This window comes from Anser brachyrhynchus, assembly GCF_964034855.1.
Source record: "Anser brachyrhynchus genome assembly, chromosome: 15".
Taxonomy (NCBI): Eukaryota; Metazoa; Chordata; class Aves; order Anseriformes; family Anatidae; genus Anser; species Anser brachyrhynchus.
This window is the reverse complement of record NC_137733.1, coordinates 12,090,316-12,110,008: the sequence shown is the minus strand read 5'-3', so window position 1 is coordinate 12,110,008 and position 19,693 is coordinate 12,090,316. Positions and strand designations below refer to the sequence as shown.

At 41.8% G+C, this 19,693-nt stretch overlaps 2 protein-coding genes across 7 annotated transcripts in view; one reads left to right on the top strand and one right to left on the bottom strand.

Annotated features, from left to right (window-relative positions):
• GPR146 (G protein-coupled receptor 146) overlaps positions 1–7,593 on the bottom strand; it is a 60,364-nt gene extending 52,771 nt beyond the window's left edge. For all 3 annotated transcript variants that reach the window (XM_080556728.1, XM_080556727.1, XM_080556725.1), the window contains exon 1: positions 7,189–7,593. The gene's annotated coding sequence lies outside the window, so the exon portion shown is untranslated. The remainder of the gene's footprint in view (positions 1–7,188) is intronic.
• Positions 1–19,693, top strand: part of CHLSN (cholesin) — a 133,284-nt gene that overhangs the window by 90,445 nt on the left and 23,146 nt on the right. For 3 of the 4 annotated variants that reach the window (XM_080556735.1, XM_080556736.1, XM_080556738.1), the window contains one exon: positions 15,560–15,732. In XM_080556735.1, the coding sequence (XP_080412861.1) occupies positions 15,560–15,732 (173 nt within the window). Of the gene's footprint in view, positions 1–14,836; positions 14,958–15,559; positions 15,733–19,693 lie in introns of those variants that run through there. The other variant, XM_080556737.1, reaches the window with a different exon arrangement.

Sequence of the window (19,693 nt, the reverse complement as noted above, 5' to 3'; positions counted from 1 at the left end):
AAATGGACCCACAGCTGCTTAACATATGCCCTCTGCCTGAACTCGTTTTATCACTTGGTATCTGACTTCTCTCAACATATAAAAAGTTGATGTGATTGATTGTTGGTTATACAATATTTGTCAGGGTGAACTGAATCATTATGTATATAGATTCGAGAATATAGAAAAATAAAGCTAGGAAAAAAAAATCTTGACATTTTTCCATTCAGTAAGCTCACTTCAAGTACCTCTTCTTGTTTGCAGGAGTTGGTGGCTGCTGGTTTTGCTAAGCAGCAATTGCTGAGTGATTTAGAGAACATCTCTGCTCCTTTGTTTGGATTTCATTTGCACAACCATTTAGAGTTATAAAACTGTCAGCTTAGGAACAGTCTATATGTTTTGCCAGGGCCTCATGTAAGCAGAGTTTACATTTTCCTCTCCATTTTGTGTGCCATTTGAATTCTCCAGTATATACTGCCATTCTTCTTTGCACTGGTCATTAGAATATAACATTCCTGAAAGAGCCATGGCCTTCTTTAGAGAGGAGGAATCTTCAAAGTAATTATGAAATTGCACCTCAGATTAGTCATTCGATGAAAGAATGTAGAAGATCTGTTAGCCACAGTATCCCACCCTTGGCTAAGCCTAGCAGTGATGGAAGGCTCTGCTGTTGCTTACAAACACATGGAATTTAGGACTGACCGTGACTAGGATCGAATCACCATCTAAATGTTAGAAAGCATAGGCCAGAACGGTTAATTATATTAATTACAGAACTCTCAGATTCCCTAAAATAACAACCAGCAGGGAGTTGAAATATTGCGTACTGCTTGTTTTGCTTGCTATGTTCCTCTCTGGCAGACTTTTGCAGGTGACCAGGCTCAGCTTGGGGTTGCATGGAGGCTGCAGTGCCTGGAAGCCGTCGGTCTGCAGGAGGTGTAGGAAACTCTAATGTATGTCAGGTTTTGTGTACTTAGGTTTTCTCTTCCTATTGTTCATAACGTACCGTGGATGTTAGCTATTAAGTACTTGATGAAATTATAGAAATGCTGATGTCACAGAACTAGAAGCAGAGCGGTATCGCATGTGGAGACCAAACAGCATCCTGGCTAACACTGTGAGGTCCTCCAGTTATTTTGTTGTTGCTGGTCTCTCTCAGCAGCATTTCCACCTTGCTGGAGACCTGACCTGTACGTTTTGCTAAGCACAGCTGGTCTTTGGTCTTTGTTGCAGTGTTTGCTGTGCTGTGGGCGCCCTGTCAGGGAGGCGGGTGCAGGAAGCGTTGGGCCGTGCTGATTGCAGCTAAGTGGGGCAGACACATAAACATACAAAAGAGCTGACTTGCAACAATAAATAAATAAAGAAGTAGTTTGGTAATGTTTGATTTTTAGGTATAAAAATGAATATGTACTATATGAAGGGAGAAAATATAATTCTGTAATATGTTTTCTGGGATGAAGATATGCCTGAAAATTAAGAAATTTTTAAGCTGATAAGTTCCACTGTTGGCTTAAATTTGTTGCTTTGGGTAGGTTGCAGTGTTTGGCTTAAAACTGCCAACATGAACCAGGCTTCCTGTCATGAAAGTTGTCAAGAGCATTTGATGAATTAAATTTTTATCTTTTATTTCCAGTTGTATCCCAAGTCTAATCATAGTAAGATCTGGGTGTATAGGTACAAAAAAAAACGCCACGTTGTAAACATTTTGAAAGCCAGGAAAAGTATGAATCATGATGCTGTTTATAACTTGAAAGATGGAAATTATCATGAATTTGCACCTCTTGCTGTTGCCGGGTGCCTGGTTGCTCACATACAGTGGGAGGGAGGTCAGTGCTTCCGAGCTGATTTGGAGTTGTGTGAGTCAATTAACAGCAGTTCTTAACAGTCAATGACATTTTATGGAAGCCTTGAATAAAAGCAGAGTTCATTCAGGGAATCTGGAAGAATGATGTGTAGGAAGTAAAATGTTTTTGTCTTTGTATCTTGAGAGAAAACCAGGTGTTGACTTCCCTGGCTTCTCTAACTCCCTGCTGCTCCCTCTTCTCCTTGACTTGAGATTTCAGGAGCCGTGCTCGCTGTCAGGGCTTCATCTCCCCAATTCTACCTTATGACTTCCTAGGATTTGCTATTAAATTCCGTCTTCCTTTGCTCTCCTTTTCTTCTGACGAGCATAAACCACTTCACTTTCAAAGCTTTGCATTCTATTCCCACTCTAGCCATTATCCTGCATGTGCTATGGAGATGTTGACTTTCCTCTTTTGCTGACAATTCAAACATTTGCCTTTGACAGTCTGCATTTTCTAATGACCATCCTCGGTGCTTTCTACCGCACTGCCCTGTGTGTGCTGAAGAAGACACTTGTAGCTCAGCACAGAGGTGCCTTTCTGTCCTTTTGCAAAGCCTTCTTTAAACCGTCCTTTTGATCCCTGCAGAATTGTGTGATACCAAAACAGGTATGTGATAAGCTTAGTCCTCCTGCTATTCCACACATTATTCTGTCTGTAATTATCCACGCTATTTTATTCTCAATTTTTTAATTATTTGCATGACAGCTGTTCTCTGTTGTGTTTTCTGTTGTGTTTATGCTTGTTTTATCAGATATGTAAAATATAACTTATACATGTAAAGCCTGAGTTTGAAACTAAAGTGAGTTATAAATTAAATCCACATAACTTGTATTAATTTTATAAATATGCATAGGCTACTTATTATTGAAATATAAATTAATAAAATTTTATTTCAAGATAACTTGCTAGTTGCTTTAACTTCAAAAAAAGCAAACACCACCAACACCTTGTTTTGTGTTGCATTTACAATGACGCTCTTCAATGTGGTCATTGGAAATGCAAACAGGTTTTATGGAGTGTTTTTTTTCCTAACCAGTCGACAGGTTTTAATTTGGGATCTTAAATCATAATTGTTTTTCAATTTTCTGCTCTGCCTCACAAATGCATAATGAGGGCACACCTGATGCTATAAAAAACAGATGTCATTTCAGTGCTCCAAGACTGCGTGATAAATTTGGAGGGGTTATGAATTGCAATCATAGACATGCACTTGTCAGGGAGCTCACAAGAACAGAGAAGAAGTAAAGCGTTGCTAAACAGGGTTTGGGAACAGATTGCACTTTAATTTGAGAGACTCTGAGAATGCAGAAACTGGGGGTGGAATTTTCTTAAGGAACTTTCAGGAGACCATTTCAAACTGGCAAGTAATATTTCAAATTCTTTTTTCCTACCAGTTATGTTTAATCAGACAGTACTACTTGGGCTTGACCATTTTAAGTGGAGGAGCAGCAAGCAGACTGGGAAGAAAGCTAGATCATGCAGTTTGTGCTAACTTGTAGAAACATCCTTCCTTTCCTGTTCTCCTTGAGACAAAACTTCTTAAAAGAGGATGTTCAGTGGGAGCGGAACTGTGTGTGAGATGCAGGTGGAACTTTCTAGCACTTGTTCTTTAAACAGGTTCACACAGGTGTTCAAGGGTGTATTCATGGAAATTAAATGTATTTTACAGGAACAACCATTTCATGGGACATCACTGGCACAATCTAAGTCACCCATGTCTGGTTATCACTGAACATAGTCAAATGCAAAAACCTGTAATTTCCATCACATTTATTCCTTATTGTGTGGTAAGATGTCTTTTATTCATAACCAAACTTAAAGTCCAATTCTCTATCCCCACAAGCCATCTATTTTATTGTAAAGCAAATCAAGCGGCAAGACGCGAGTTGAGGTGGCTGATACCTTGATGCTCAGTTGTCACCCTATGATGTACGGGACAGTTGAGGAGCTACATGTGTTCTAGGTGCTGCTGTGGGTGTCTGCTTAGGGTTGTTGAGTCATGAAATGAATACATTCTGCTAAAGAAAAATCCTGCCCACTCTGTTTTCTTGAGTGTCTCATTTTGGGTCTTGTTCATCATGGATTAAAATTGTATGTTCTGCATTTGTGTGCACGTGTATGTATGAAATACATTCTGGAATACTTGTTTAAAAGATCTTAGTGTATCAAACTACAGTTGTGTTGGTTTTGTTAGATGTGAAAGTCATGAATAGAAATCTGTTAATTTTTTTTTTCTTTCTTTCTTTTAGTTATCTGGGAGAACCCAGAGAGTTTGAAAATAGAGGATATATACCAGGGCATGAATTTGATGTAGCTATATAGCCTGTTGAACTCTGGAGCTAAAGCTAATGACAACTTGGGGGGAGAGAGGGTGTCGGTGGCTTTTCTGTTTTTAACAAAAAACGTCTTCCTTAGTCAAGCATAAGGATTCCTGTTTGAATTACAAGGCAAACTGCCTTCCTAGGGATCAATAACCCTTTATTTTTCCTTTAGTAATGAATCTTCTGTTTCACTGGTCTTTCCCATAGATGGTGGGTGAATGCACCTCCTCTAACTGTATGTTCCATTTTTTGATCAGAATAGGTACATTTCAGGTACATTACAGGGAGGCTGTCAGTTTGAAACTGAGCAAACTAAATATGCTCAGCTGAATGAATGCAATGCTGTCAACAGGAACAAGCGGTGTAATTAAGAAAAGAGATATCTTGAAGCTTTACAGTATTCAAGAAGTGTCAGATCACATTCGTTTGAAATGCATGGAAATGCTCTTTTTCCCAGTGTAGACACGAGTATTATGTGTCATCCAGGACTGGCCACCCCGGTGCTTAGCAGACCCTGAGATTCGCACTTTGTTGTTGCCATCATTGTTGAATTGCACCCTATTTGAAAGAGTCATTCAAATTGTTTTTGTAGAATTCCAGACCTTTACCTTCATCAGGATGTAGATCAGTGAGATTAAAACAAGTGCTTGTCCTTCCACCTTTAAAAGTGTTTCACTTACTTTTGGTTGTTACAAAACCCTACATACTGTTTCCAAAAAGCTCTCTTACTGATACGTATTGCTCTAAGGACAACTGGCATGCATTATTAGGAACTCTTGACCATGCAGAAGATAGTTGAGGATGAAGTATTTCTGGTTATGAGACCATCAAGACCAGTAGAAATGTGAGAAACAGATTCCATCATATTTTGTTGTTTCCAGCTCAACAAAGCAAGATGGGTTTCTTCCAGATCTCCATACTCTAAAGGAAGGGTTTGAAGGACTGGGTCTCACTGCTCAGTGAGTCTGTTTTAATACCATTGGCGTGACTGGAAAACTTTGACAGATCTTGCCCTATGGTATGATTGCTAGTGTATCTGTATTTGGTCAAAACTTCTGACTAAGAAAATGCATGATACTTTTTTTTTTTCTCTGTTGTGTGCTTGAAAATAACACATTCTGTTAACAGTAAATGTTATGGAAACTCGTACCACTTAGCTTCTGAAAAACACGGCTATGAACAAAAATATCCTGCACTCTGCTTTAAAGATAATATTTATATTTTCTGCTGAGAGTAATGGGGAGGAATATCATTAGAGCTTGAGAATGTCACCGCAAGTGGTGTGCATTGTCTGTCCCACCTAACCTAAGCTTTTTTTTTAAAAAAAAAAGAAAAAAAAAACCTGAAGTACAGCCTTCAGTGAGTTCCTCTGTGTAAGGATAAATTTAGCTCCAAGAGCAGTGGAAACCAGACCTGTAGGTTGGAGTGGAAGTGACTGCCGTGATGCCCTCACTGGGTGCTGTCATTTCTGCAAAGGATCTGTGCAGGGGAAGGCAAAACGTGGAACAGATTCTGCAAACTGGGGAAATTGTGGTGAATTGTGAGTCTATGGATGTGTCCCAGAAGTCAGGCGGGGCCGTTTTCTGAATCACAACTTTGCTTTTTTTAATGTTAATTATTTTTCTTACATCTTAAGCTATAACCTTATGGCTGTTTTGTACTGGACTGATAAAATCAATGTAAAAACTTCTTAGTGTTTAAACATTGCCTCTGCTATTTCCATAGTTTGATCAGAACCGTTCAGGCTTTAAAAATGTTTAAGCAAACTTCTGTGCCAAAACAACAGTCCTAGCGATGGAGGTGCTCTCTATGTCACTCTTTGGGTCATTTACATTTCCTTGTGAGGAGAAAATAATGCAATCACCCTTAAAAAGCTGCGTTTCCAAAGAGCAAGCAGCATCTGCACCTGCACAGATACACACGCACTTGCTGAACTCCAGGTCCTACCCCTGCCTGGTGGTACTGAGATGGAGGAGGCGCTGGGGAGGCTCTTCTCTTGTCTGTCTGTCTGTCCATCCGTCCGTCAGACGGCGTGCTTGCCCTCAGACATGGGGCAGTGAGGTGAGAGGCTGCAGGAGCGCTGCCTTGGTGTCCTAAATGGGCCTGGGCAGCTGCCGTCACCATCTCACGATGGCCAGCGTGCAGGAGGCAAAGCCTGCTTGCTCTTGCTCCAGTTACCTATTTCGTGCCTGTCCCAGGGAATTCCTGCCATTGCTGGGAAAGAGGTGTAGCTGTCATCATTTTCGCTTACCCTGCCAAAGGCAGGCTTCAATTTCACGCTCAGTGTCTCACTGATATCTAGCTAAACCATGGTATTTAAAGCTGGCCCAAACCTTGTGAAGGATTTGGGGATCTACAGCTGCGATCTGTGTCTTCCCATTTTTATAGGGCTATCTGTATAAAAACTGCCTGCTGGTAAAACAAGTGCTGGGTAAGCCTGTGTTTGTCATTCCTGACCTGTGTGTCAGAAATCCCCCCCGGCTGCATTAAGAAATAAGTGCCAAGCCTTTTTCGATAGAATAATCCGAGTAGCCCGCGTGCATGCAAGCAGCACAGTTCACGCTTCAGACCCGCACATGGAACTCAGCGCGAGTAGTGTGTGTGGCTGCTATGGTGATTAAAATACATAAATAAGATAGATGAGCACGGACCGCGTTAGCAGTCCCTCGCTGGCAGCCGTTCAGATGGCAGCCAGCCCCAGCCCGCGGTGCTGGGCGCGTTTCGTCGCCCCGAACAGCCAAAGGGCAGCGCCGCAGCGGGAGCGCCGGCGGCTCCTGTGAGGGGAGGAGTTACGCCATGGCCCCTCTACCTTGTCAGCGAGCAAATTCAGCCCCAAAGTGGCAAACAAAGGGCTTTTGTGCACTTTTACAGCTCGGCGAGGGTTAGCGGCCTGCCACGGTTTTGAGCCGGGACGAGCTCGGCGCTGACCTGCCTGAGAGGGGACCGGAGGGACGTGGGGCAGCCGGGGGAGGCTCGGTGGGGAGGTCTCGCTCCCACTTTGGGCACCACGCAGGGAATTGTTAAAAGCGGCTCCCACTTACCTGGGTCTGAGCGTTGGTCACGTGTAGGCAAGAGTTTCGGCTGCCTTAGGACGCGGATGACAGCGATCGGGGCCGTTTGCTCGCGGTCAGTCCCGTAGATCCAGAGGTCCCCTCCGCCGTGGTTGACATCCTCGCCTGGCCGCGGGCTCTCGCTGACTCAGATTCCTCCTCCTTCCCCTCTCACCTTCTAACATCCTCCAACTGCAGAACTCATCCCTCTCCTGAGATGCGGAGCGGTGCACTTGCCCCAGGAACTTTCTCCAGGCAGGACCCGAATTCAAAGCCAGCCTTTCATTTTCGCGGCGGAGTGGCGAGAGCGAAGGCAGCGAGGGGAACTGGAGCGCTCGCTTCCTTTAAATCCCCACCAGAGTCTGCCGAGCGCTGAAAGCGAAGCCGCTTGTCATGGTGAGCTTCAGAGTTTAACTTCAGGGGGGAGGGAGAAAGTGGAAAGCAAACTGAATGCTGTAGTGGAGATTTCTCTCTTCCCCCACTGGGCCCCTTGCCGACTGTTTTTATTGATTTCAATCACTGGAGGCTAGCGAGCTCGCAGAAGAAACACTGTGTAATGTGTTCTTTCCTGGCTTTCATTAAAGAAACTCAATGCAGTGCGGTCACGCTGCCGAGCTCGCCTGGCAACCTGCCTACACCCTGTGGTACCTCTTTCATTGGAGGAGATGGAGCTCGTGGTTTGTTTTTTTTTTTTTTTTCCTCCCCTCCAGCACTGATTTCAAAACAGCTTATCCTCCGCTTCTACCTTCTGCGAGCCCAAAGCCGTTTAAAGTTGGGAAGCGACTGTCAGCACCCCGAAGGGGAAGGTCGTGCTGGTGGCGGTTCAAGTGCCGAGGGCTGGGACAGCCCCGCACTCCTTTTATTAAAATTCTTCTCTGCGTTCGCGGGGAGGGCTGAAGAGGGGCTGAATGTGAGCCACAGCGATGTGGATACAAATGATTCCCGAGGGTTCTTTTTTCTTCTTCTTTTTCTCGTTTATCCCTTCCCCTGATTGGCGAACGTGGTTTAATTAAGGGTAAGAGAGTAAGCGGAGTCCTTCTGCAAATCTGTGAAAATTCCTGGCACTGTCGTCGTGCAAATGAAGCAAAACTACATTCCCCAAGCCTGCAGTAGTGCAGTTGTCTTAAATACTTCTGTTGCATTCAGGACTGTGATACTGGTGGAGAAAAATGAGAAATAAAATATGGTAGTAATTTATGCTTTAGAACTTAATCTGCTACAGTATGTACTTTATAGCAGCAAACAATCTATAAAGTGGAATTCAACAAGCTAGTTTCTGTAAGTCGTATTGTTCTGTGTGCCTATAAATCCTTTCGTTTAATTTAGTAAATAGCTTGATTTCTTATTATTATGCAGATTCTAATGTTACCACATTATGTGCTCTTCAGAACTGGATGTAAATCTATGAAACATGCAAATATCACACAGTTGTAAATAAAGCCTGATTTCAAGCTACAAGGGCTGTACCCATTCTAAATTACAGCTGCAGATTTAGTGTACCACCTGGTTGCTTGTGCTTATGAGGTACTGTATCTGAGTACATAAGGACATACTCTTTTAACATTTGCACGACTACTAAAAGAATCCGTTCCTGGATCAGAAAGATAAAAAGCTTGTTCTTATTTAAATCTGGCTTCCTGCAGAACTTGTTTGAGGCTTTTCTGCCTGGATTGCATCTACAGAAACCTTTCCAAATCAACTTAACGTAATTTATTCCCAGTGTTTCTGTTGCCAAGAGTTGAGATTTTAAAAACAACTAGCTTTAATGAAAGTTTTTAATTATTTCTTTATACAATATATATATTTTTTAAATCTTCCTCTGGAAATTCTACAGACATGATATAAGGAAGTATATTTCTACAAATGTTACTTTTAAATCAAAGCTTGCTTTCTGCGTGGGAATTATGTTTCATGTGCTCTCTCTGGTCATACTTCTTATTCTCATAAGGTGCTAAATGACAGAAAATGGTTATTTAAATTCAATATGGCTGCAAACTATTTTGTGTAAATTCTATAGCTGTAGTTGTAGCATAGTCCTTTGGCAAGCCTCAAATAGTAAATCATTTGTCAGTCTTTCTTTTATGAACCTTGCATCTAAAGATTTGCCAGCCTTTCTTCTTTGTAGTTTTTGAACTGTATTTATAGATTCTGCTTTTTGTTTTTAAGCTGGCAGATGGCCAGTTATTTATCTGGCTTCATATGTTTTGTGTACGAGGGAAACAGAACATTTTGTATGCTAATATCGTGCATGGTGCATACTTGGGGCAAAAGGCTGCTTGTAAGCAGAATCCATTATGTGACGAGTCGGTAGCTCCTAGTCAGTTCTCGGTCAGCGAACAAAGCCCCTTTGACATTGCTCTATATTAAAAGTTATGAAATAACACGAGCTTAATGAACAAACAAGGCACAATGCTGCTACTGTGAAGCGAGCTGTATCGTCCATTTCGCCTTCTTTCTCTTCAGAGTTCAAAAATTTGAAGCCCACTTTATACCTTTGTCACTGTTAGTCATGTTAAAATTTATTCCTCTGGATTTCTGATGCCGCTTGCTTTGCTGTTCTTTTGCTGTGCTGGTAGAAAAAGGTAAAAGCACATTGACTTTTGGGGCAGCTGAACTCGCTGATGGTAACAGAAACTTTGGTTTGCTTCCTTTTTCCGGCTCTCTTCCTGTCGCCTTTGTCAGGTTTCCTTTTCCATCACCTCTCTGCCCCGGCCGGTTCCTTACGTTGAGTTTCCTTTGCCAGGGCACACGGCCGTCAGGTGGCACCCAGGGTGTTGCAGTGCTGCCGGAGCTCTGAGGATGTCTGCTGGGGGAGGATGAGCAGCGCTCCTGGCCCCAGCAAAGGCAGCGGCTGTGCTGCACCGTGCTCCATTTGCACCTTGTGCCACACGCGGGTTGGGCAGGACCCCTCACCACGCAGCAAATTCTGACCTACACATACAAATCCCAAAGGCAAATTTGCAATATATGAAAATCAGGTTCATCGGCGCACTTCTGAGTTTCTGACTCTTGTCAACCTTATTCTGTGCTGGCAGGAGACAGCTGGGCGTGCAAATGTAGGAGTCTTTAAAACAGCAGGAGAAGGAGGAGCAGAAGCCTTTAGAAGACATCTTCAGTCGTACTGAAGTATGAGACAGTAAAGGCCCTTTGGTTAACTATAAATCTGGAAACAAATTTTAAAATGTACTTGTTGCTCTGTTGAAACACAACAAAATTAATGTGCCGTTAATACCATCTTGGTACTGGTTGTCCAGCTGTCACGGTTCATAATACCCTGGCAGTTGATGCTTTTATACAAATTCAGGCTCTGAAAAACTGCACCTGTTTGTTTTTGCCACTCTTGCTGCAAAAAAGGGCCTGATGTCTTCAGCAAAACTGCACCTGTTTGTTTTTGCCACTCTTGCTGCAAAAAAGGGCCTGATGTCTTCAGCAAGTCCTCTCTCGGGTAAATCTTTCTGCCTTTTCCAGTTTCTCTTGCAGTCAGGGTTGTTTTTCTCTGTTCTGAACTGCTTAGCAGGACTGCTGGACACTTAAATCCTGTACTCACTTCTGTTTGAGATGGCTTCCCCGTTATGACAGGTAAACTCATTTCTAAAGACAACCTGTAAAATGTTTTAAATTTGTGCAATATTTCAAGATTACAGATAATAAGTGAAAACTTAAATGATTGATAAAACTGCCACAGCTGAAGCCTAAAGATGTTTTGAGTCAGATGTCTTAGCCTATTTATTTATACAATATTACTAAGCTTACCTAGAAATCAGAAATTCAAGGCTGGCATTGATGAAAGGCTCTTTTGGCAGTCTCTGTCCTTTGCATGCAAATTGACATAGTATAGTACAAACTTTGGGAATTTGCTTGAAAACGTATGAGCTTTGCATCTCTTTTCCCTTGTGAAGATGACATGGATTTTTATGAGCGTAAATGTTAAAGATCTGGGGGTCCATCTCTTTTCCAAAATACGGCAACCGGTGGCAGTACCCCTTCCAGCACCTTTTCAGGCCTTCTGGAAAGTTTCCAAGTGGAAGACTCCCACCTCCTTAATCATGAAAAAGGCCTGCCTCTCCTCTGAATGTCATTCATTCAAGTGTACTGACCTGCCCTGACCTTGTTTAGATTGAGATCTAATGAGCACACGGTCCAAGGTGGTGTGGGAGCTCACAGCAGGCTTTGCAAATAAGCAAGTGTTGTGTTTTTCTGTATGCATGTGTTTTAAATTTATCACGTCAATAAACAAGTGTATCACACGCTCGAGTACGGACTTTACAGCGTTGTAGTTAAGAATAAATTGTGCCACTACAAATTGTGATGTCACATTATAAATATAAAAGGAGACAATGTGGAATATTTATGACCTCAAAACAATGAAGTCCCCTGTTGATTTGTGCTTTTAAACTCTGAATGGCTCACAAACTTTGGACGCATCTCTCAGAAAAATAGTCACGCTAATGGTACAGGGAAAAAAAGATTTAAAAAATAATGCTGTTGATTCCAAGGAGAAATGCATCGGTAGAATATCATAACAGGGGTCATTCAAGTTAAAATAAATATAGCTAGGCTTTAAATTTCATTAAAAGGTTTGGCTTTATTTTGAGTCCCAGAATCTGGGGAAGGTTGGTTGGTTTCCGTTGTGTTTTGTGTTTTATTTTTTTGAATTATGATAAAGTGAACCTCAGCTTCAGTGGAAAATCTGCCCCAAATGCACACATTTTATGAAACAGATAAAACTTGAGTCTTTCAAATTAAAAAAAAACAAAACCAGTCGAGGACCGATTGTAGTACCTACTGCTGGCCTAAATCGTGTTGGCACGAGTGGATAAAAGTGTAGCTGGAATGAGAGAGGTAGTCTGCAAGCGTTCGCAGGACGTGTGGTGGGAGTCCCAAACAGAAGCCTACTGAATCATATTTTCATTGGGCCGAATTACGGTCTGTGCTATCAGAAGGGTACCTTAAGCTATAAATCCCGACTCTTTCAACCCTGGAAAAGCTCCAGCCCCGAAGGGAGAACAATGCTTGTGTTTCAGATGGCCTACAGTGCAGAAATTGTTCCGCTGGAAACACGTTGTTAGGGCTTGGTATTTATGTTGGGACCCACTTATAGGGAGGGAGCGACTTGTTTTGTTTTTAATGGAGCGGTCGGGAGAGGGATAAAAAGCTTTTTGATAATGTGAGGAATGCGTGGGGGGAGGGAAGGTACAGAGATACGCATTTACTGTAAGTATGAAGGAGCAGAGGCCTCTTTATCAGAGCTGGTCTAATGATGTGCCACAGTCACTTTATTTGAAAGCTTCATGGCTCACAGAAAAGTAAACAAATTCATTACATTATTTTTAAAAGAAGATTAAGTGTAGTGTGTCGTCTGTTGGACAGCTGCTCTAGTAATCTTTTACAAACACTTTATAAATGACCACCCTCGGTGTTTTTCTGGGCTTTGTGTGGCTGGATTGTTATTTTAGTAAGTACCAGGACAGTTTTTCCAACGAAAACGGTGTTTCCTGTAAAACAATTACATACCTACCTTCTCCCTAAATATTATTTCTTCTTAGCATGAGGTATGAAATGTCTGCTATACAAATGCAACATCTGTTGAGACTTTTTGGGTGGATGCTGGCTTTCCATAATAATAAATAAAAAGCATTTTAAACAACATCAACAACAAAAGCAAATCCTCTTTTCTGCCTTACTCGCATTTGTTCTGATGTCTGCTTTGTCCTTTTTTGGGCTTTGAAAACAGAGCTGAAAAGATGAGTCAAAGTCAACTTAGATAATGCGGGAACTGACACTGAACACATGTTTAGTCCTCAGCAGGTGTCTTTGGCAAATCAGCTAGCATTCAGGTATTGCTGTGTTTACCTATCCTTTGCTTTGAACGTCTTCAACAATAATCTTGTTTAGCACCATGTTTGGATTTTTGTTTTAAGGCGCTTGACAAATGCTAGCTGATACAATCCCGAGGATCTGTCGCTTCATAAAGTGGTTTTAACCCATCTCCCTAAAGTGATCAATATTCTTGTGCATCCAGGTTTCTGTGGTGGGTGCCTCTCCCAGAAGGGGGGAGCAAAAGGGACATTCATGCCTGGGTCTGAGCACCAGCTCAGAGACCTTTGTCTCAAGGCAAAAGGGACGTTAAGGGCATGTTAAGCATCTAGCGGGGTCCCCATCCCCACTGCGCAGTGGTCAGGTGCTCTAACCTGATCATCAAATGACCCCTTCCCTCAAAGCCCAGTCTGCGAATGCAGTTCTTGTTCTGGGAATGCCGGTGGTGGTCGGGCTCCTTTATTGTCCCAGCCCCGCGACGAGATGCTAACACGGCTGCCAGAGGCATTGGTGACTCTTCCAGGTTTCCTTGCTCTCTGTAAGCTCCACCTGCATCAGATTGCAGCCAGAGTGTTGGAGCAACACGCAGACATGACAGAATCATCAGGAAATACTTATTTTGAGTGGAGTTTATGGATCTAAGTAACTCGGCAAACAGTTGCATGCTATCTCCCCTTTTTCTGTCCCTGCTGTACACGAATCTCTTTAAAGTCCACGTGTGAACAGGCAAGGTACACGTCTCCTGGGCTGCCTTACATTAATGCCATTTTCACTGTTGTTGGGGCTGGTTTTTCCTACCCATCTTATAAATAAGAGCCTGGCCTCGTAGGAAGCTGTTCCTCGCTCAGGTTGTCTTAACAAACCCAACACAGCTGTTGCTGAGGAAGTGGATTAATGGAGTCATTGGCAAATCAGTACTGTTTGGGCAGCATCTCTGTCATGTTCCACGTTACTGCAATCCCTTATGTTTCCATAGCATTGCCTGTGGCCCCAACACCTCTTGTTAAATGTCATGAGCAGGATGCTTGAACTGTCTCAACATAAGGTGCTAAATATGGTTCAGTTTTTTAAAAAATAAAAAAAAAAAAGGAGCCTGACAACCTATTCCAGTCTGAGCCTATAATTTAGAAATGTGTCTGTGTCTGCAATTTTAAGTTGGCTACAGAAGATAGAAGGGAATAATACAGCACAGCAGCTGAAAACCCTGAGCTCCTCCCAGAAGCTAATACTGGAAGTATTTTTGTTCTTAGCCTGGAAGAGATAATGGTATTTAAACGGTGCACAGTGTGCGTGTCTTACCCTGCGTTGATTCACAGTGACCATGGAGGTGGCTGAGAAGCAGCAGGTCCTCAAACCACAGTGAAGGTATCACAATTTTGTTTGGGACAGTGTGGGGTGTGTAACTAGCATGCTAAGAATTAATACTGTCCCTTCGCTCTTGGATTTGGAAATACCCACAAGGAAGTGTATGAGTCCTGTTTGCAAAACTCTGTATATTTTTCATTGCTCAGTCATTGCTGGGAGGTTGCACAGAAGAGGTGGTTTCATTGAGTCCCAATCCCTACTGCTTCCTGAGGTCCTCAGGGATTGCGATATCCAGAAGCTACGTTCTCTACGATTTTGTGAAGGTCTGTCCAAGATGATCATCAGAATAGGGCTCTATAAAGGGTAAATCTCTTGAGAAGATCTGTTAGATCTGATGTCAGTCTTTCTACAGTGTGAATGGGAAGAGGAGGGAAAGCACAATCATGGCTAGTTTTGGACTGCAGTGCTCACACAGGAAATCAAAATGTACCAGAATGTGGAAATCGTGGGGGGATGTTGAGTAACAGCCTCTTAGTATTACACCAGCTGGATTTTTTTATGCTTCCAGTTGATACTTAACAGCTCAGAGGACTACTGCCTGGAAAGATATGAATGAACCAGTGCTCAGAGTCACTGGAGTAAGTCTCGTCTTGTTATGGAACAGCTTTTTGTTTTTAGCTTGCGTGATCTCCCTACCGGATTTCCCCTGATAAACTCATCGTATCTCTTTAATGATCTTCTTCTGTATGTGAAATAAATATTTTCATTTGGGGTATAATTATACATATATTTATAGTAATTAGGTTTTCATTATGAACTGTTCTGCCTGAAAACCTAGAGAAACTTTAACCTTTTGGGATATATGTGTATATGTTTATGCAAGATTGTGCATATGTTTACCCAAGATAGCTAAAGGGTCTCCAAGAGGTCTGGGATGAAGATGGTGGTTGTCACATCTTCCCTTCTGGCACAGTGGATATCAAGTCCCTGTGTGGAAGACAGAGGTTTTCTCAGTGCACAGCAGTGTGAGAGTACGGCCCCAGAAACTCAGGATCTTAAGGAAACTCTACTCCCTTACATATCTATATATGCTTAAAAAAATCCATAGTGAAATACAGTGTACAATAAAATTACGAAGATTGAAGCGTCTGGTTTTAAATATTACCTGTTCACTTCAATTGCAATAATGCATATGTTGTTTACCTTTATTTACCCTTTATTTAAATGTGCATTACTTCAGGCAACAGATGAAGAAGATCTTACCCCAGAGGAAAGAAGGAAACTGGAAAGAAAATTGAAAAAAGAGCGCAAGAAGGAAGAAAAGAAGCTGATGAGAGAAGCTGGAATCTCTACTAAAAAAGAAGAGCCCAAAAAGCTGTCAGGATCTGAGCTGGCTCTGGCCTATTTAACCAGGTAAGACTACTAAAACCCCACTGCAGATGCTCCCTGCAGAAGCAAGCTGTAAACCATGCCAGAAATCCAGAACAAGCTGAACCAAGTAATAAGACATTAAAGGAAATTGCTGCAGTTAAGTAATAAGTTAATGTTTCATCTCATTTGACACCCTGTCACCATGTTTTATTTATATCACAGTAACTACTAAAGGATTTTGAGTATGGTACAAATATTTTAAAGAAAGCTCCTGTCCTGAAGATCTTATAGTTGATATATAAATATCACTGGGTTAGCTGCACTTAAAAAGATGAAAGGCATATTACAGACAAGATTGCATTGGGGAAATGAGTTTTGATTAAGTGCACCATTTTAAGCAAAGGAGTTTTACTTGTTCTCTTTTTGTGAGCAAATTGCCTGAAGTGGTTAAGCATTATGGAGTCCTAAGTTAACCTAATGCATGGTATTTGGATTTTTGTAAATTAAGATGGGATTATGCCACCATTATAAAGTTCATAGTGTGCAATGCCTTATTTCTGCATACCAAAATATATAGCCAGTATAGCAGCCAATTTCAATCGGAAGCAATTACTTTAGTTAGCATACTTATTTAGAATACTTTACATTCCAACATAAAGCAATGTCTATGGTTAAAATAGAGAACTACAACAAAGCATTTATAGTACACTACAGACAGAGATCTTGTATAAGCAGGAAGATAGTGTTTATTTTTTCCCCAAACTACAAAATATGCCCTGTCTCTAAGACCTGCAGAAGGCTGGTGTGTTACCAATAGTGGGTTACCACGAGGAATAAAACCAGTGTTGCATCTCTGGCCGTGCTTAAAACTGAAGCATGCAGACTGTCTGAATTGTTACTTACCACTCTCAGTAGGGAGGGAGGAAATTAATTGCATTCCAGGCAGAGGGACATGTGCATTTTTGTTACATAACCCTCAGCATGCAGTGATAGCAAAATGACAATAATATTTTTGATCTGGAAAACAGCTGGAATAGTTCACCGCTGTTTTGAACTGCAGACGGATTGACAGTTAGCTTTGAACCATCTGCTCAAGCTATACTGCGGTATGTGTGCTAGTAAGCGATGGATCTAGAGATAATGGTTCTCAGGTTTGGAAAGCAAAGGAACAAGCTGTGGGTTTTTGTTGATATTCTGCTGTTATCTATATGGACCCGTGCCTTGTTAGATGAGAGAATATGAAACTATATTTGAACTAATTTGACTCCAGAGTTTCACTTAACCCATACGAAATTACTTTGAAACAGTATTCCTGCTACATAGTTCAGTAATAGCAGAGTTCAACTGCTAGAGGTATGGCAACAGGTTGTCTGGGATTGGTTCAGCAGCAACTGATCTGAATTCTGTGGACTTACCAGGGATAGTCATAAAATGCTGAAAAACCAAGCGGATATAACCGTAGACAGCATTCTGGCCCCAAATGTCCTGCGACTATCTTGGATCATCTTGGCTCAATCCTTTTACACCTCTGAAGTCTTTTCTACCCAGCAAGATTGGAAAAAGAAACAACTAGATTTAGAGTCATCAGAGAAGGAAATCATAGGAAATCATTATCTGGGGAAAGGAAACTAAAATACAAGCTCTGGAAAACCACTGTAAAAACCCAGAAACTTCAGTGGGTCAAGGATTTCAGTCTGTGTGTTTTTGTAGAGCTACAGGCATGAATAATACGTGGGAGGATAAGGTAATCTTACAGATGCAAGAGCTTAGTATAATTGGAAGTAAACAAAAGGGTGCTGTGGATTTATGTTTTGCCCCACCTATGGTAAAAAACCTTCCATTAAATAAGGGTTACTAAGTGAGGTGGCATCTTAATTCCCTGATGACATGTGAATCTCCTGTAGGACAGGTGGAACTCGAAGTACCATACAGCAATTAAAACTGTCATTTTTATTTCTTAATAGACTATTCACATCATGAAAACATAACTATATGGGGCTTCAACTTTGACAGGAAAATATTTATTTTAATTTTTTTTGTTAACTTGCAAAGAAAAATGCTAGAAAGTGTTCAGTGAAAGAGATGTGTTACACGTAGACTTTTGACATGCAAGGGGAAATTCAACTTGTTTTGTAGGTCATACATATTTGAAGAGCTAGTACTTCCCTTAGAGGACAGAATCATCTTTTCTGGTATGTGGGATGAAATAAAGAGAAATTCTTCAGCAGAGAAATAAATTTCCGTTTCGAGTGGTAACATTAGGGAGAAAGAGCATGACTTTACCTGGAGGAAATAAAACGCATTTAATAGCATCTATTGTTTCCTGGGGGATATTGTTCTTAGAAATCCCTGCTTCTGCAGCAGCTTTGTGTGTTCTGTTTGAAAAGTAACATGGAAGTAGCAGGCAGCCCGCAGCAGCAATGCTCTCGCTGCTGAGGCACTAAGACACCTTTCTAAAGCCATCCCTCGTCCTTTTAGCTGAGAGGAGTTAATGAGAGAGTGTCGATGAGGGGGTGCTGGGGACAGCCAGGACCATTCCTGGCACTGCGCTGCCTGGCGCCTGGGAGCGCAGCACGCCGGCGGTCGCAGTTGTGCCCGCAGTGATGCTTAGCACAAAGAGCGATGCCAGAGCAAGCCGCGTGCCTGCCCGTGGCAGGGGTACATCCCTGTGTACCCCCAGGTGCTGGGTGGCATTGCCAGCCCAGCCTTTTCAGCTGCTTTCTCGTGAGTGAGAAAAAGGTTTTCAATCCTGGGTGCTCCAGGGGAGGAGGAGGAGGCCACATGGCTCACGGTTCTTTCTCTTTGTGTTGACCTGAAGGAAAAGGAAAAGGGGAGAAAAAAAATTGTCTCTGCTCACCAGTTTTTGTTTCACCATTTCCCTCCATGAGAGAATCTCAGGTGGTTTCCCAGCGCAGTTCCGTCCAACGTGGCGATCACGGTGTGCCTGCAGAAACAGAAAGAAGAGTCTCCCAGCGTCAGATTCTCCAGCTTGCTGGGGACAGCAGGCAGCAAGATCTGAAGACAGAATTAAAAATAGGGTGCTAAAGCAAAAAGGGAGGCAGAAGGGTTATGAAACTGTGAGAAGGAGAAAAGAAAATGTAGAATAATGCTAAAAAAAACACCTGAGTAGTACTGAACAGAAGAGAAGAAAATCATTAAAATTACTGCAGAAGAATAGGAGAAAGCAGGAGTGAAGCAGTGAGTATTAGTGGTTGCATAAACTACACACATTTCTTTCTTTTCCTTTTAATGATGGTGTGCCTTTTCTCTTTTATGATGGTAAGTGGTGAATCATGTTTAAAGCCAAAGTTAGAATGTCTCATTACTTTGATTCTTAGAATATATGAAATAAAAATCCCTACTTTTCTAAGCATTACGTGCCTTCAAGTGAAAAGGTGTTGCAATTCATGAGAATGCTAATTAGACTTAATTATAACCCAACTGACCTTCTGTGGTGCTAAAATGTTGGCAGAACTTGTTTGTCTTGGCAAGTCATTCTCTCCTAGAAACGTTTCTATTCTTAAGTTTGGCTCAGGAAGTTCATTGCTATATGTATCTGCACGTACGGTTTTCTCCGTCACCCATTAAAGTAACAGAAATATGAGTAGATGTTACCAAAAGTATGTGGAATTACAAGACTGGTATCTGAAGGAGCAGAAATGGAAAATATCGTTATCTGGATATTGCTGTGAATTACCTAAGCCTTGGAATATTGCGTTCACATTTCAAAAATCCACTGCTACAGTACATTTCTTTTCTCTTTGTAATAATTTATATTCTTCTAGTAATGTGTGTCACCAGAGTGTTTCCCAAACTATGCCAAAAGGCATAGTCTTTTCAATTTCCTTTGCAGAGCCTACTTTTTTCATCCTTGACTTTAACGTAGGTGCGATTCAGAATGTCAGGCGCTTCTTTAGAAAACAAGAAAATAAAAACAAGAAAAAAAAAGAATAATGCAAAGCAAGGGCAAATTACAGAAACACAAAAGTAGAACAGAATTTCC